General features: G+C 31.7%; 1 protein-coding gene across 1 annotated transcript; it reads left to right on the top strand.

The window, feature by feature from the left end:
• Window positions 1-1,086: 1,086 nt before the first annotated feature.
• Window positions 1,087-16,333, top strand: LOC119689136 (T-box protein H15). Its single transcript, XM_038103886.1, has 4 exons — window positions 1,087-1,498; window positions 10,518-10,911; window positions 14,181-14,466; window positions 15,436-16,333. Exons 1-4 carry the CDS (start codon window positions 1,312-1,314, stop codon window positions 16,210-16,212), a joined length of 1,644 nt encoding a protein of 547 aa, XP_037959814.1. The 5' UTR covers window positions 1,087-1,311; the 3' UTR covers window positions 16,213-16,333.
• The last annotated feature ends 3,649 nt before the right edge of the window (window positions 16,334-19,982 follow it).

Raw genomic sequence — 19,982 nt, forward strand, 5'->3', positions numbered from 1 at the left:
ACAGTAAGCAGAGCAACGCACTTTTTCACCCCATGAATTGCCATAAGTTAGCACTGCTCACGCCTATGCCCATATCTAAAGAGTCTCTACTTCTCCTACTCACGCAAACGCCCTTTTTCAATATTTTTTATCTTTTCGCTCTGCTGGTATAGCTCGCATTTGCTAGCTGGCTGGCTGTCTTTACACTCAATGTATTTGCTTGCAAATAAATGTGTTGTGTGCGCGTGTGTGTGCATGTATTTTTCGCCTGTGTTTGCTCAATTACAACAAACAAAAACGTGACAGAACAACAAGTTATACGGCCGATAACAAATGAGACTGGTTTTTCTTGTAGCTGCTGCTGTTGCTGCTGCTTCTGCTTCTGCTACTTACACTACTGCTTCATGCATGCTTCACGCTGTGTGTGCACTGTTTTGCTTTTGTTTTTGTTTTTGTTTTTGTTTTTGCTTGTATTATTGCTGCCGTGTGTTTCATGTGTTTCGTGTGTTTTGTGTTTGCAGTGTTGACTTCTAAGCTCTACAACTTTCTTGACAGAATTCAGTTCGTCGTCGTTTGCCTTTCGTTGCGCACACAATTGACTCGCAGTTGTGTTCATACTTTTTGGTTAGCAAAGAACTAAGCCACAATATTTTCACATATAAAATACATTCAGAAAACAACGAAAAAAAAACAGAAACGAAACAAATCTGAAGGAAAATAGTTTTAAGTACGTTTTGAGTGATTTTCGTTGATGTTTGTTAAGAAGCGTGGAAAAAACAAAAAATAGCATAAATGATATTTTCATTTCGAACCAATACGAGTATTAAAGATAACGTGTATCCGCTGGATAAGCAGACGCAAACTTAACGTCGGCAAAATACATTCAACAACGCAAACAAAATTAATTCAATTCCACAAACAAATAAATGAAATAAATGAATAAATCATAAACAAGTTAATTTAATTAAGAAAAGTACAAAGTGAATTTTTAATAATAATTAAAAACAAATTTATTTTTAATTAAAAACAAAAACAAACCTTATGCTGACATTTGCAAAATTATTAAAACAAAAAACATATCAAACAATAACGACGAAATGTGCAAATTTTAATAGAAAATCAAAATTCAATTAAAAACGATTTTTCCCAATCAACATTAACAACAACAACAAAGCCACGAATTTGTGTTTATCAAAGTTGAGCGAAGAGCAAAAAGCGTAGAGCGAAGACTTGAAGGAAGTAACATTTTTGTGAATCGAAAAGTTTTAATTAAAAATTATCAAAATTAGTTTTCCTCGCCCCTCTAACGTACGCAATCCATACGATAGCAGAATGTTGGTTGGCTCGCATCCGTACATTTGCAATGGCGGCGTTTTACCGCCAGTGCCCGCCGCCACAAATCCAACAACAACAACGGCAAGCAGCAAAACTGCCGCCGGCTCAGCTACAGATTTTTCCATAGCGGCGATAATGGCACGTGAAGATGCCTCAAGTCGAGAATCGTCGGTCCGCAGTGCAAGTGAGTTTTTTCTTTTGCTATTTGCTACCAAAAAAATACACCTAATTTTTATGTTGTTTTTTCTTTGTACAAAAACAAAAAGAAATTGAAAAAAAACGTATGAAAAATCCAAAAAAAAGCTTAAAATTCCAAATAAAAAAAGCAGTTGCACTTTTGTCCGTTTTCTATATGAAATTTCCCAATCAAAAGCTGAAAATTGGCAATGCCAAAAGGAGAAATGAGAAAGAAATTTAAAAAGAAAAAAAATTATGTATGGACAGTCTTTGTAGAGGGGAAGAAACTGTTAGGCAAGGCAATTCTAATTGAAGTGCAGTTCTAATTGAGACATAAATGCAGCCGCAGCCGCAGCTTCAGACGCAGCAGCAGCAGCCGCAACAGTCGTAAGCCAAACATTTCGAAAAGTTCTGTAAAAGTCAAGTCTCAGCTTCGAGCAGAGCACCGCGACGCAGACGTTCATTGAAAATCCCTAGAAGAATGTAAGTCTGCACTTAAACCTAAAATTTTCTAAGCTTAAGCTTATGTGAACGGCCACTGCCGCACATCTCATAAGAAACTCTATTTTATTAGAAGATTTCATAAGAGAACAATCCACATTGGGATCTCTCGATAGCTCTGATAGATGGCTATATCGATTGATTGAGTTATTAAAGAAGCTCTTTGCTTTGCTTAAGACTGATTATTAAATTTTTAACTGAAATAAGTTGAAATCTTCAAATTGTGGGCTTAATAAAGCCTGTGATAACAATATCTTTAATTTACGAGTGATAATTTGAAGTCTTCAGATTGTATTCTTCTTAAGAGGATCCATTTCGCTTAATAAAGCCCGTGTTAACATAATCTTTTACTTTTATATACTAATACCCTAACATTATATTATTTTTCAGTCTTTAAAGAATTACAAAACGCTTCATTGATACCTATAAGCCGTTAATATGTCTTCAGAGTTCATTTCATAGTGTTTGAAACTTACAATATTCTCGCTTCCCAAAAACTTTAAAGCGATTATAGAGTATTCTATTAACTAAATTCAAGATATTCAACAAATTTTTTGGGCACTTAAGAAATCCATCATTAGTACAAGATGTTTTGATAGTTTTGAAGTCCTTCACTTCATAAAGATGTAGAAGTAACTCTTAACTATAAAAATCTAATCATGTATTCTTCCTATATTCTATTCTCTTCTTTTTTATTTTTTTGAAAATATTAAACATATAACTTGTGAATTCTTGTGAATATCTTACTTTTTATAGATTTTGAAGCTACCCTTAAAGTCCTACATTTATCTGTCTATATTTTCTTCATATATCCTAATGTTTCTTTTTTTAACTGTTACAGGGTATGATTTGCTAATTTTTTCTTATTCTTACACTTCTTAAAGACAACAAAGCTACATTAACAATTTAGATCTTCCCAAGTTTTCTTTTTCTTTTTTTACAGTCTTTGAAACGATTATAGAGTATTCAATAGACTCAATTCAAGATTTTTGTGAACTTTGCTTTTTAAAGATATTAAAATCCACCTTAACTTTTTATATCATTATAAAGCTTTGCATTTCTTTCCTAAGAGCATATAATCTATCTTTCAGATATTTTTATACATAATTTTTTTTGATATATTTTAAAATATATATAATATATAAAAATTATAATTTTTGGTTGTTGAATATTTAAACTTAATATATTCTCTCTTCAAACTTCGAAAACTAAATTAGAGCTAAATTATTATATTTTCTCCCTTCAAGATCTTAAACAACCCAAAGCGGAGTACTGTTTAAAATTCCTTAGACCTTTATTATTTTTAAAGAAAATGGTTTATATGGTTTGATTTTAATAATCTTCCAATCTTTTTTTTATGCTGTCATTGAATATCTAATTAATGTCATTTAAAGCAATTGAACCTTCTAATCCTCTAAGCAACTGAAATCCATGCTATTCTTTACATAAGTAAAACCATTTTGAATCCTTGAAGACCGACCGTTAATTCTTCGTCTGATGTTCTAATCACATCAATGATGTTATTAGAAAACTATCAATCATTCATATCTTATTATAACTTTTAAATATTATTTAACTTATTAAACTTTATTTTATTTAATTTTGTTTTAGTTTTTTATATATTATTTTATTATATTGAACATACCATACCATTCGCAAAAGACATATCCATCATTCTTAACTCAATTTATAATTTTCTTTATTTTATTTAATTTTATTTTTAAAAGATACTAAATATAATATAAATTAAGATTATTTATATTCTTTTTATTTTATTTTATTTTATTTTATTTTATTTTATTTTATTTTATTTTATTTAAAAAATGTATTTTATTTAATTTTCCCGAATTTAATTTAACTCAGATTATATATCTTATGAATTGTATTTCTACTTCTAAAACCTAAGGATCTGAAAATCACACAAATTATATTAACTCATCTTAAATGAATTGAACTTAATTAAATTAAATTAATCTGAGTTAAGTTTCACATTGATTCTCTGTTTCCATAAATCCGTATACCATCTAAGAATCCAAGAATCTAAGTCTTTGGGGATGTTATCTTCATATGTCCGCGCTTATGATTTAGTATTTTATACGGGTTTCTGTGATACATGAAATACTGATTCAGAAACTACACACATTACTATAACCAAGTTAAAACCAAGTGGGTTCTAGGAAATTCCTTAAGAAATTTAATCTAATTCTTTATTAAGACTGATCATCTGCAGTATAAATGAGAGCATGAAAGTTCTTTTTCCATTTTTTTTCCTTAGTTAGAAATCAAGTATCTTTATGTCGCTGCCTATTATTTAATTAGATTTAAAATAATGTTTGTGAATAGACTCCTGATTTAAAGAGATATGTACGATACATCAAGTATATAAAACTATTCTAACCATTTCTGACTCATTTAAGGAATGATTTTTTATGGGATAAAATAGGGTTCTTTGAGTGAACCTTTTTTTGGCACTCTGTATCTTGACATATATTAAAACTGTGTCCATCTTCGCATACTATTTTTTTCATATCTTACATTAAATAATCACTTTTCGAAGTTAATGCTAAAGGACTTCGAAATTTGATTTTATTTCTAACCGCATCCTACTTCGGAATGGCTATTCTTCTGCGGTATCTCTGAGCTGCATGATTTTTTTTAATATATACGCAATTTTATTTACTACTTTATATAAACATTTAAACAAATATAAAGAACATATTAAATTTTAATTATATTAAAACATATAAAATATTCTCATATCTTAACATTTATTATTTAATACCAATGTATTGTATATATATAATGATATGATATGATCATGATCTTATTAATTATATGATTAACCCATGCCAGATACAAGACATAAAATGTTCTCTCAAAAGTAAAAACGCGCTTTATTCGAAGAAAACTAATTTTCATTACAAAGAAAGGTTAATCGGTTAATCGAACTATCTTAATCTGTTATCATATATTATATTTATAATCACACAAAGGGGTATATTATTAGTTTTAACCCCAATTATAAAACAATCAGCGTTCATATCACTTTTAATCAGTTTAATTGATTTTTTTTATATATTGATATGATTTATTTCATTCTAGCACATCTACGACTTAAATATTTGCAAATTTATTTCAATCAATTTGTCATCAGTAGATCTACTATTAAGCTTTAACTAAATTAACAGTTTTTTCCAATTATATCTGCCCTTCTCGATTTATTACTAATCAGTTAGCACCACTGCATCGATTAAGTTGTAACTTCTTTAATGGCTTTTTTTGGATATATCGGGCTCTCACGATTTGTCATCAATCATCAGTTGAAATTTTTGCTCCGATTAATTTTTAACTAAAGTCATCTGCAGATTCGCCCTTAAACCTAACCTGAGCTCTACCTACTTTTATAGTTCTAGAGATTTCTAGAGAATTTCTAGAGATAATCACTTGTGATTTATCAATTAGGAAGCCTCTTAAATTCTGACATATTTTCCATAAGCTTATAACATCAATTAATTCTTCTTATTATCCTTTCTAAGAATTTATTTGTAGAACGTAAGTTCATCATAATCTCTTCACTGATTAACTGTTACAATTATTTATCCAGGCTTCTTATCTATCTTAACTGTTGATATCTGCTATATATTTCTACTCGGTTTTCCATTATTAAGCATTAATTACTGCTTCTACTACTACCACTAATATAGTCCTCTTCTCCTTGTGGAGCATAGAGGCTCTAAGCATCGATATGCTAACAGTATTTAACATAATATTAATCAATTTCATGTCTCTGAGTTCTAAATTTCTTATGCTCTAGTTATTTCTATTAAAACATATGACATATTATTTCTCCAAACATTGAAACATTAAATTTTCTTCAGTTACTTTTAAGATAGCTTTACATGTTATCAATAGTACACATTTTTCGAAGTCTGCTTATGAGACCAATGAACATCATTCGTCGCGATATACAATTGTATCCTTTTAGAGTAGTAGTGAATATCATTGAAAGCATCAAAAATTCATTATCTTCTCCTCCTTTTCTTTATTGAGTTTTGGTTTTCCACTAACACTACTCTTTTGTCTTACAAAATTAAAAAAAGAATAGCCATTCGGTTTGTTCTATTATTTTCGTTCATATCTATTTTAAAGAAACGATCACCTAATTAACGAACCGTGGAGTTTCTTGTATTAGCACAATAGTATTATGTATATATTTATCAATCTATTACCTATTTATGTATGTGCACATCTATCTACTCATTAATCTACCTCTATCGTAAGATGGATTCCTATTTATAGACGAAGTCTACCTGTACACCTAACATTATAAATGAATAAGTTTTTATCTCATATTTATCTCATAATTATCTTAATATTATACCTTTACACATTTTTCTAATTAATAAAATATAAATGAATACATGCATGTCTATAACTTGAGGAGTTTCTCTAGTAACACATTGTATTCTAACGTATTCTTCTGATTGAACTTTTTCATGAATCAGTCCTCTTTGCCATCTAATCCTTGGTATTTTCATCTTGGAAAGTTTATTAGAGTCAACGAAAAACTCTTTAAATACTTAATCTGTAATTTCGCAGAGATTTTACAAGCGATCCAATATATCTTCCCAAAGTCAGACATCACCGATGAAAAAGGCATGTCACTAATTCCGTCGGTTTTTCACCTTTCACAAGGACGTTGTAGATCAGCGCTTTGAATTTTTTTTAAATCGAGTCATATGTGAGATATGTAACTTGATTTGGTCTTAAAATAATACATGAATCCGTTTTTTAAAAAGCTGTCATATTTTAATCATTTTTAATTCATAGCTCGTAAGTGATTGTTATTGAATGTCACCGTTTAAGTATTAATTAAAGAGGCGAGACGTGCTTGATATGTTGATTACAATAAATTAAATGTAACATATAATGTACGGACAGACAGACTATTGGACCACTTAATGCCATACTAAACAATTGAATTTATTAGTATTGATCAATATATGTATCTTATTCAAGCGAACACTATTTAAAATTGTGGGCAAAATGTTGGGTAATACGTTGGGATCCCAACGGAGTGAGTAAATAACCTTTCCCATTATTTGGAATTTTTAGATGACTTAAAACATATCTTACAAAAAATAACGGTTCTGCGTTTCTATAAGAACCAAACGAATTAATGAAGCTGAATAGATAGTCCTACTCAGTTTCTAATTTTACTCTAACGCATAATATTGAATCTTCACTGCACTGTAATATATAATATATAATTAACTATAAGTACTTTCTACAATAGTTTTACATTTCATTGCAGCCCGAACTGAGAGTTATGTTGGCTTAAACATAACTTAGATCAGTATTAAAACTTAACTTAAGTTACTACTAAAAAATCTGCCATACAAGTAGTAAGGTTACCATGTCATACTTATAAGTGTTATTCATCAATTTAAGACGGTATTGAGACTTAACATAAGTTACGACTATGAAATCAGCTCTTAAAATTGTAAGATTGTCGCATTGCTAACTTACATACTTTCTTAGATGCCCATAACAAACCGATACCAGGTTTCGGGGTAGCGCAAAGCAACGTGTCTGATTACATATAACTTGGAAAATGATAGCATAATCCTTGTGGTGCTCAATCCAAGTTGTCACATAGCCTTTACGTGGCATGCCTGGATAATTACTTGGCAACGAATTCTATTCTCAGAACTTTAAATTTGGATAGTGCACAGTCAGCCGCCAGTGAAAGACGCATTGCTAAGGCTAACAAAAAAACTGTTAACTCTATCTAGCGGCCACTTTTATATTAAATGATCTTATTGATCAAGCCAACGTAAATCTGATCATCTGACGGGTATAGTTTTCATTGCCATTTTGTAACTTTAAAAGTTGATATCTCGAGAATGATGCTATATTGGAATATAGAGTTGTTTGAAAAAATTGAAAAAATATTGAAATTCAACAAATTTTTTCATCACAACTCGGATTCCGATTCCAAATAAATCGGAATCGTGCCCGGATCAGTGCCATTTCGAATACAATCACTTCTAAGCATTTACCAAATGCCATGAGCAGCTGAACAGTGCTGCGGGCACTATTCGTTTTTATTGATACTAACTTTTATAGAATATTAATAACCGTTTAATTTTAATATTTTTAATATTTTCAAGCACAGCTTTTAACACCTTTTTCATATGCTAATTTCAGTCTCAATTTATTCTCTTGTCTTTCTCCTCGAAGTTTTTTCTAAGACTTAACTGCTTCGATCGAAGCTTGATCGAAGCTTGATCGAGTTTGCGATTCAAGTAAAAATTTATTAATATAATTAAATAGTGAAAAAAAATACATATTAAAATAATATTAAGAAAAGAAAAGAAAAAAACTCAAATGCTTTTATGTGAACTTGATCGTCTGGTGCAACTGCGAACAATTAAAATCCATAAAAAAAATCCATTAAAAATCTTTAAAAAAGCATTGAGCCAAGCTACTACCGCAAATTACGTCCGTCCACTGCACTCCGCAGCCGCTGTAGACGTAGTTTTTTAGTGGTCCCGTCTGGGTCTGCGCATGCCTAAGCAAATATTGCACAAATTATCAGCTGCTAAAGCAAACAAACGTTGGCGCAGTGCAATTTAACGGCGCTCGACAGCTAAGAACCACCAATGGAAATGAAGTCATCTCTCAGGTCGGGAGACCTGTGCAATTGCCATTAAGTCCAATGGATGCATGACTGCATAGATGCATGGATGCATTAAGTAGTCTGTAAGTGCAGCTCTTTTGCACTTTTAAGCGCAATCTCTCGCTAATGAAATGCCTGCTTCCGCCGCTGAATGATGCCAATTTGCAAACAGCCTTTTAAGCTATTAACATTTTTGTGAAATTGATTATTTACTTAGCGTTTTCCATGCGATTTTTCTCACCTTTTTCCGTGCTCCAATTTCTGTTTTCTGTTTTATTAGCGCGTGAGTATCTGCAATACATATTTGCATATCAGAGCAAAAAAGTCCACGCCGTCGATTGTCAGTCGGTAGCACTTTGTTCACCGGACGACAACAACAACAACACCAACAACACCAACAGCAACAACAGCGACAACAGATTTTTTAATTGCAATTATTGCCACTGCATTAGCCGCAATTATCGTCGGTTTTGAAATATTTCATTTATGGGCACACAACAAAGTATCTAATTGCGAATCGAAACAAAAAACCACAAAACGAGCGTGTAATTTGCATATAAAAAATGGTGTGTTCAGATACTTACACGGCCGATAAAGTCTGACATTAGAATACGTTGACATTGTCAAGCAAAGTCAATGCAATGATATTGCAGACTCTAAAGCGAGAGATGGAGTGAAAGCAGAATTCTCTTATACCTGTCGAGGGGAGTAACTTCATAGCCAATTTAAAAACAAGAAACATTATATCAAATAGTCTTTAAGTGTTGTGTGTATCTACTGTAACCTACTGCTCTATCTCTAGACCGAACTGTGTTCCTCTCATTTAGAACGACTAGCAACTATATATTGTATATTAAAAAGACGCTCTACGAAAGACCCCCTATGTCATGACTTTAAACCAAACTATGCCACAGTTGAGCGCATATCTTGAATCGGTTGGGTTTATACGGGGGGAAATACACATGGGCTAATCCTTTAGTTTAGTTTAATCATTCCTTTGAACTAAATTGTATGACAGCCATTCTACTAGTTCGACCCCATCAATACATTGGTATGTCATCATCTTAATGTCATTACTTTATATCAATTTATACTATAGTTTAGTGCTTTCTTTACTGCTATGGACTCTATGTATCGGAAAGACCCAGTGTTACTCCTTTGGGTGTAGGAGTAACTTTGGGTGTAGATCAATGCACCAGTTAACAGCTGTGTTCATTACATCGAGTAGTAAATAAAATATCCTTGCTCCTTAAAATTTTTTCCAGGTCTTAATCTTTAATAGACTATTAATGATAATATATAGTAAATATGCTATAAAAAAGTGTATGCTTCATTTACAAGTGCAACTGTTTTTGAACTTTAATTTTTAAATAAAATACCTGCGTGTTGAGAAAAACATTTTAAATTTTTTCCCTAGGAGATATGACCACATAGGGTTTGGAGAATTTGAATTTTAGAACAATTTTTAAACGGCCATTTCTCAGGCTCTGTAAATGATAACACATAAAATTACTTATACTATTTTTGTATTATATAAATGGTTCTATATAATTTATTAATAATCAATTATAATTAAAAAAAAATAATTAATATACACAGTAATAACTTTATTACTTTTTGTAAGAATAATAAACATATCATATACATATATAATATTGTGTTTATAATTTCAAAATTCATAAATCTTAAGATTTATATCTTATAATATATATTAGACATAATATATCTAATAACATATTCTTAATATATCTAATAACATATAATCTTAATAACATATTTTGTTTGATATCCAAATATCAAATCATGTGAATCTATGGATTAAAATATTTGATTTTCATTACAGGTCCCATTTCCATTGAAGATGAAGTCGATGTTGATGTTGTGGACTGCAGTGACTCCGAAGAGCCACCCACAAAAGCTCGACGCCTCAATAACAACGTCACTAATAATCACCAATACAACAACAATAACAACAATAATAGCAGTAACAACAACAACGCATCCTTACAGCTTAACAGCAGCACCACAAGCAGTCAAGGTCGTTCAACACCACCACAATCGCCAGGTACCGATAATGAGGAGCGTCTCACTCCCGAACCTGTACAAAAAACCCCAAAAATTGTGGGTTCTTGCAATTGTGATGACCTAAAGCCTGTGCAATGCCATCTCGAGACCAAAGAGCTATGGGATCGCTTTCACGAATTGGGAACAGAAATGATAATCACAAAAACCGGCAGGTAAGCATAAACAAAAACAAAAAATAATAGTTAAAAATATATACATCGATACATGTAAACTAAAATAGGAGCATAATAAAAAAAAAAAAATTTGTGGCGCGCAAAAACAAGTAAGAAAGATAGTACAAAGGAGATAAGCCTTAAATGTAGAACGAAGGAAGGGGTTTTGAGAAATGTAAAAATAAAAAATTAATAAAAAGAAATGTTGCTAAACATGCAAATGTTGCATTAGCCAAAGGGTCGAACACATGCAGCGTATCCACAATAAACACTTAACTAGTCAGGTTGACTTGTATCTGTATCTGTATCTGTCTCTGTCCTTGTCCCTGTCCCTGTCCTTGCCCCTGTATCCGTATCCGTAATTTTTATCTGCGCTAATAAAGTGAATTTGGCTATAATTTTCAATGTACTTTTATTGTAAATTAGCTTGTAATGTGAGTAGATTAACGAAGGCATTTGCATGTGACAACATGTTTTAATCCTTACCATTTGCCCGCATGCAAACCGACCAGTACCATGGGTCGGTCACTCGGACAGGATATGCCGCTGTGAATTAAATGGTGCGATAAAAATGCATATATATTTTGTGTTATTCTGTGTTAACCCCTAAAGCTTGTATTTAAAAAGCGAGTATGAATAAAATTTATTGTTTTATTCATAACAAATAAGAAAGTTTAAACTAATTTAAGGGAACACTAGTTTTTTATGAACTAGAAATAGTTTTTTTTTTTGTTCTGGGAAATTCGATTTTGCGTGTGGTCCTACGCACAGCAGCATCCTCATTAAACGCCGCAGAAGTTGTCAAAATATGGCAACTCTTTGTCTACGACAGACAACTGCTGCGTTTCATACACGCAGGCAGGCTCCTGCATGTCTAAAAATCAAGTCCAAAGATTTGCAGTCACAGAATCCTTTCTCTGCAGAGATCCTTTATTGACATGTAGGTAAGCGTAAATAAACACCACACACACATACACACGTAAACGTCAGCAAAACAAAAAAAGGAAAAAAGGTGGGCGTAGTACTTGTCAACAATTAAAATATCTGGTTACTCTTTTCGGGTTACTCTGGTTAGTCTTCGCTTTAAGTGTCAAAGGTGTCAACTCCACTAAAAATTCAAATTTCCACAAAAAATAGAACCATTTTTGAATATTATATTCTTTCTTCTTACTTAAAGATTTTTCTTCAGTGTCAATGCAAGACACAGCAGTGCAGAAATTGTGTAATGTGTATTTTTCATTGACCACACACACACCTCAAAATCAAAACCTGCTGAAGGAAGCCAGCAACAAACACACAACACACACAATAAAAATGTATTACCAAAATAAGAACAACAAACCAACCCCCTAATGCCAGGCCAACCTATTTGTAAGGGTATTCGTGTATCAAATTTGCTTATGTGTATGAGTGCGTGTGTGTTTTGTGTGTTTTTATATAAGAATGCTTCCTGCGTTTATGTGTAATGACACTGTAAAAATCACACCTAACAATCAGGGCGGTCGCCGTAACAAATTCTCGTGTTGTTATTATGTCATCTGCATTTTGTATTTATTATTTTTGGTTTGTTTGTTGTTGCTTTTGCTGTTGTTGTTTTGATTATTATTGTAAATTCAATTACTGGCTTCACTGTCGTTGCTTCACTGCTTCGCTGCTCTTATTGTGCAGTGCTTGCTTGTCTTGTTGACTTTTAGCTCACTGCTGTGCTAAGTACGTGGTATACATAATACAAAAACAACATAACAACATAACAACATGACAACAACAAAAGCAGAATATAAAGAAGGAAGAGTATAAAAGGCAAGAAGCAGCATAAATAACAGGTTTAAACACATTAAAACCACAGGACACATCAACCATTGAGAGCCCAAAATGTAGGTTTAATTTTTGTTTATTATATTTTTTTTTATTTTCTTTTTTTTTATATACGAAATGAAAGTCAGTCATACAAAAACCCTACACAAAACATTACACAAAAAACTATAAAAGCAAAGCAGCTAATACACAAAAGAGGGGCAATAAAAGCAAAGATTTGGGAAAATTTTTATACTTTTTATACTTTATTTTTTTTTATACTTTTATTAATTTAATAGTTAAATGTGTAAAACCACCCAAGTTAAAAATATTTTGAAATAAAAAAAAGGAAAAAATAACATTTTATTAAAGGATAGTGGTAACTTTTTTTTTTAAACACAAAATCTTCTCACTTAGATTAGTGAAAACTGCAAGAAATGCTACACACATCGTTAAATGTCTTAGTTCAGACAAGTAGTCAAGGAGGGTCTTGAGGAGCTGTATCTTTCTTCACCCAAAATGAATCGGAAGGCCACATTTATACATTTATATACATAAAAATAATACTAAATGATTATTTTACTGAAAATATCTAAAAGCTCTGTCTGAAGTATATATCTGGCTATGGACTTGTGTTAGCTAATACTTGTGACGTGACACTAGTTATTAGACTCTAGAATTTTAGTTAACACTAGAATTTCATTTATTATTAATGTATAATGACTATTTTTTATTAAGTTTCCAATATTATCTAAAAGTCTCTCCTTTCTGAAGGAAATTTCTGGCTACAGACCTGTACTAGGCAATACTTCTGACTCCACCTAATGATATTTTAAAAAAAAAATGTTTGAAAACCTCTTAACTTCATTATTTAATATTATATTGTATTTAAAAATTGCTTCAATTGATCGCAAGACTTTTCCATGGGATTCATTCAGTTGAACATGGAGTGGAAGAAAAGCTTATATGCACAGAAATGATTGATGCGCTATGAACGTTAGCCCAAATAAAAGGCTTAGACCCACTTCAGTTTAGGGCTGGCGGTTGTGCTTGATGTGGCTTGTATATTGAGCAGTGGTTTACTGTTCACTATCAAAATTTTATGTCATAAATTTATGTCCTGGTACATCAAATAAAATCACTACGTTTAATACATTATGTCCAACCACTAAACAATATTCGTCTGGCAGGCCTACTTTGGATGCTAAAGGCAAATATATTTTAGTTGCATTGACAATTCAAAGTTTTCCTCAAAACTTTGAATACAATATACAATATTTAAAATTAGTTTGTAAAGAATTTTTTTTTATAAGAAAATGCCTATCTCAAAAAATATAATCTAATAATAATAATAATATAATAAAAAAATATGATTTAAACTGCACTTTAAAATACACTTTAAAACTAATTCTAATAATATTAAAAATCTGTAGTACTTTCTAATTAATTTTCTATTATATTTTTTCTCTTTGCAGACGCATGTTTCCTACCGTACGCGTTAGTTTCTCTGGTCCATTGCGTCAAATACAGCCTGCTGACCGGTATGCAGTATTACTCGATATTGTACCCATGGACTCGAAGCGTTATCGGTATGCATACCATAGATCAGCCTGGTTGGTTGCCGGCAAAGCAGATCCTGCACCACCGGCACGATTATATGCACACCCCGACAGTCCATTTAGCTGTGAAGCATTACGAAAACAGGTTATTTCCTTCGAGAAAGTAAAGCTAACCAATAATGAAATGGATAAAAATGGACAGGTGAGTTCACGACTTCTATTAACATTATACTTTATAGATCAGAAATATCAGGAAGAATCTTATCTCTTATCTGTTTCGATAAATATTTTAGAATGTAAGATAGACAGAGAATAATATGTAGTATCACTGATATCAGTTTTAGCAATAGACTTTATTTTAACTTCAATCACAGCTTCAGATTTTTTCAACTTTTCACATTTACTAGACAGCAGCACGTCATTTAATCATTTCGGAAATTTATGTCTTAGTTTAAGGCTGTTTCTTCCCAGACACAATAATCCTTAGTGCCTTTAATTTCACACAACGTCTTAAACTAACAACAACAACAACAACGACGACGACAACACCGCCGCAAAGTGGCGCACTAAAAAATCTAATAAAGTGGCTTGGCTGCAATGCCCGCAGACAGTTCGTCTCAGCGTTTGCCACCGCTGCACAGTGTAGCCCGTAAGCGCCGCATTCGCTGCTACTTGCCAATGTGTTTATTTTATGTTCCTTTCGAGCGCTTGAAGTACTTTTTCCGCCGAGGCTCCACTTCTTCTCCTTCCGCGCTACTTGACAAGCTGAACGAGTGGCATTTCGAGTTGCACTGCATTTGACAGACATTTGTGCAGACATGTGGACAAACAGACGGACGGACAAACTTTCATTCATGAACACAACACGCACACAGTAAATGTTGCGTGTTTTGGCTGTGCATGAATTTTCTCCATGTTTTTGTTGTTGTTTTTCTTTGGTTTTTGGCATTTCCATATCTATAACATATTATTCTTTGGTTTATTGCATATTTTTTTTTAATTTTTGGTACATACTCTATGCGCATGCTGCCGGCGAAAAGAGAGTACTTTGTGTATCTGTTTAAGTGGTTTCTCTCAGCAGCAAACCCCCTTCCCCAATATCCAAAGGCACATGATAAACAAAAACAGTAAAACCGCAAATTTATTTTTTCTTTTATTTTTGTTGTTTCAGATTGTTTTGAACTCCATGCATCGCTATCAGCCACGCATACATTTGGTACGACTCAGCCATGGTCAGAGCATACCAACTACACCCAAAGAACTGCAAGAATTGGACCACAAAACCTACGTTTTTCCTGAAACCGTTTTCACTGCTGTCACAGCCTATCAAAATCAGCTGATAACGAAGCTGAAAATCGACTCAAATCCATTTGCCAAAGGATTTCGCGATTCATCGCGACTCACTGACTTCGATCGTGATCCAATGGAAGCGCTATTACTCGAACAGCAGCTACGTTCACCATTGCGCTTGTTTCCAGATCCACTAATGCAGCAGTTCGCAGCACAACAAGCCGCCGATCCAGCTTCGATGGCAATTTTCGAGAAGGCTCGTCAGCATTTGCAAATGTTCGGTGGTAATTCCCCATATGCTCAGCTAATGATGCCACAAATGTATGCACAACAAGCGCCTCCACCTCCCGGCTTAGGAGCATTTCACATGTTCCAGCAGCAGTGGCCGCAACTAACTGCCGGTTTCCTCGCCAGCGCCAATCAACAGGCAGCACAAGTCGCTGCCCAGGCACAAGCACAAGCAGCTGCCGCCGCTGCTGCCGCGGCTTCAGCAGCTGCTGCCTCGGCCAATCGCACACCACCACCACCCGCTGCGTCCACACCCTCTTCTACTTCATCCGGTTCACCGTCACCCGATATGCGACCGCGGCAATATCATCGCTTTAGCCCATATCAAATGAATCAACATCCGCCAGCCTCGCGCAGCCCAAACAACTAACGTTGCTGGGAATAGCAGTGAAAGGGGTTGGAAAGGGCCTGGAATGACATGTATTTGTTTTTATTTTTATAAATTCCTTTTTTACGAAAGTTAATTATTTTATTTAATTTGTTGTGCGTGAAGTAGGCCTTGCCAAAAATTAACATATTTACTATAACTAAAACAAATACAAAAACAAAAACAGTATTAAATTGAAAAGAAAGAGCTAAATTAAATTAAAAAAATTATAAAAACAACAATAAAAAAAAAAATTTGTTATCCTATTTTAAAGCAAATTTGTTAAAAGAATTTAAGGAATTTTGCATTATGTATTTAGTAATGTTGTACAAAGATATTTATTATTTATTGATTTTATATATATCACATTTGTTTATTTTAATTTTTTTTTTATTTCATATTTGCTTAATATGTACAGTTTTGCATCCTAACCTCAAATTATTGTAAATTATTTATATTTTAAAATTTAGTGAATTTTTTTTAGTTTTAATTTTAAGTTTTATCAATTCTATCGAATGTGTATTATTATATTAAAATTAATATGAAATTTATTAATTTTAAAACAACATTAATAAATTTTATTTGCAAGCTTAGAATTTAAAATTAAAATGCTTAACTACTTAAATAATATTTAAAATAAATTTATAAATTAATTCTAAAATAATTAAAAGAAAAATAAATAAAAAATATGTTGTATCTGTTCGGAAAAAGCGTATCTCAGTGTGAATTTAGATAAATACGAGGAAGCAAAAAACAAAACTAAATAAAATTAAAAAAAAAACAAAATATATGTGCTCGTCTATAAAAAAAAAAATTATAAAAAAATATTAAATAAAATATTTAAAAAAAAAACATATACGGATTTTTAGCCTTTTAAAGTTTGTGTGCTGAGTTACATGCAAACGCGAACCTCTTCGGACTCGCCTAGTGGGTTCCTCTCCAGTAGTTGCTTAACCAAATTTGTCTAGGATTAATTAAAAATAAGTGTGCGATACAAATAAAAATAAAATAAATAAAATCAAATATAAAAAAATTAATAAAACAAATTCATGTGAATAAAAATATTCAATAAAAAATATAAAATATCAATTAAATGTTTTCTTTTAAACGATGACAAATTTCTACTAACAGGAACTAAGCCAAATAATAATAGGTCTCTACTTATTGAAGTATTTGCAAATTAAATTACAAGAAAATAATTATTTCATAGTTCCTAAAAGTTCACGAAATTATGTTGAAGAATAATGTTATATCCAAACAAATAATAAGGTAATCTATGTACTTCCTTCTCCAATAAGCGATAGAGAGAATAAGAGAAATATTTTTTATATATGTTTTGTTGTAAGTCCAAATTTGATATACAATTAGATTATCTATCAAAGTTATTCCACCCAAATTTTTTTTATTATATTTCTACTGCCTTCCTTAACTTTTGTCAAAGTACAGGGCCTCCTCAAATGACTGAGACTGAGATTGAACTTTTTCTAGTGAATTTTTCCACCTATTTGGCATCAGTCAATTCTCAATCTTTAGTTCTATGCAATGTTTATGCTGATCTGCGACTTTCCTATAATTTCTAATCTAATGCATATTTACAACTCTTTGCATATTCTTATTTCGACAACTATTTGCGACAGATTTGTTTAACTTTACTCTCTGATAGGATGAATATATTGTGGTGACAAAAGGAGAAAACAATAAAGTATGAATTGTCTGGAGAAAATTTACAAATGTAAAAGCGAATATTCCACCCATTATAATTACTACAAAGTAGACAAAAGGGATTAAAAGAAAGGAAGCAAACTCTGAAATTCAAGAAGAAATTTTTCCTCAATGATATCTTGTGTATTTACAAGATCCTTAAAGAAACATTTGATTTTCTAACTCATTAAGTAAACTAGAAGGTAATACCACAAGGTCGGATATAATTAGATAGAGATAAGCCAATTTTAAAGATGTTCAAAACGATTTCATAATTTGATCATAAATGTTTTTTAAAAACACTTTATAACACAAAAGAGCTTTCTCTCACATATATTAATCAACTGAGCATTCGATTTTACTGCTTTTGAGAACGAAATCTGAAATAAGAGAACATTCTCTTTCACAAAAGCTATATATAATTATATCCTCCGGAAAAGTAAAGTTTGTCAGTTTTTATCAAAAACAAAAAACGAACGCGAAAACGAAAGCACTTTACATTGACTTGGACATTTACAGAATTTAGTTGTCCTTAACTCAACTACAACAACAAAAACAATGAACAGTGGTGAATCTTCTAATACACCATTATTTACTGTAAAATAAAAAATAACTAATCCGCTTGAGCGTTTGCAGGTCTAGTAAGAGGGGTGTTATTAATACATTATTTGAATTCCAAAAAATGTTGAATACTAGTTAATCGAATTAGTTCATTATTAACTTATTGTCATTGTCATAGTCAATATTTCATAGACTGGAACACATTAAAGTAATCGGGTTATTTATTGAGGTATCTCATTTCCATATTTAAATCGATTATATATTTTCATACAATATAATTTAAAAATCTGTTGTGGTGAAAAACATACTTAAGGCTCAGTTAGACGGTTGGTAACGTAAGAAATTAATTCAAAGCGAAATTCACAACCAACCATACCTGTGTATTTGATTTGAACGAAATAAACAAAAATGGTGAACTTTGTTCTGAGCCTTAACTGAGTCTTTAGATCTCTTAAGGAAAACTTCACCACTTTTACTTTTTGTTTCCAATCGAATACCCATAAACATTTTTCGAAATATTAAATTAATATTCATTTTCAAAATATAAAATTCATGCTAACAAATCAAATTTTCCAATTAGACGTTTTAACGTAGAAATTAACTAATTTAAAAATAAATTAATTAATTTATAATGTGCCAAACTATAAAAATAATTAAACGAATTTCATTTATGTTTGCTTCTTAAATGCAACAACAAAAACTGAACACACCAAAGACGATGTTTCAAGTATTCGTGTATGGCACACAGGGAAGATGTGCGCACACAAACACACGCACACCCACACGCAGAATGCTGCGTACACTGCTTCGCTTCATGCATAGTCGCTTGCATGTAAAAACGAGTACAACTCAATTGTTTGCTCTGTCGTTAGCTCATTGCTGCTCATAGCTATGCTCTCTCGAGAAAGATTTATTAAATTGCTTCTGATATTTGAAAGCGGAACAAATAAGCAGCATGCTTGGTTGATTGGCTGATATTCTACGCCAATAGTGCGAGCGAGGGTCGATTGAAAAGTTAAGTCCACTGAAATTAAAGCGATTACGACGAATTATAATTAAGACGAATTTTACAAGCCGCAAAGGAAAATAAACGGTTAAGTAAATTGAATGTAGTAATTTATTTTAATTTATTTTAATTTATTTTAATTAAGTTTAATTAAGTTTATGAGCATGTAAGTACATGTAAATTGTAATAAGTATATTACTTTATTATTATGTTAACAAATGAAGGAAATGAGAACTAGCAACCGAATTTAATTACACGTAAATTAATTAAAAATAAATTTCGCATTCGATACACTTTTAGCAGCTACACTTGCTGTGGTTAATATCGCTTAAGTACAATTTTGACACTTCCCCTGTTCATTTCAAAATTCAAAAATATATAAACAGACTTTTTTTCTTGTCATTTTTTTTGTTTTTGTTTTTTTGTTTACTTTATTTTTTTTTTGCTACTTGCCTGGCGCAACATTTTGGGTTCTTTCTGCAACATCATCAGTGCGTGGCACTAA

Source organism: Teleopsis dalmanni, chromosome X (assembly GCF_002237135.1).
Source record: "Teleopsis dalmanni isolate 2A chromosome X, ASM223713v2, whole genome shotgun sequence".
In the NCBI taxonomy this organism is placed as follows: Eukaryota; Metazoa; Arthropoda; class Insecta; order Diptera; family Diopsidae; genus Teleopsis; species Teleopsis dalmanni.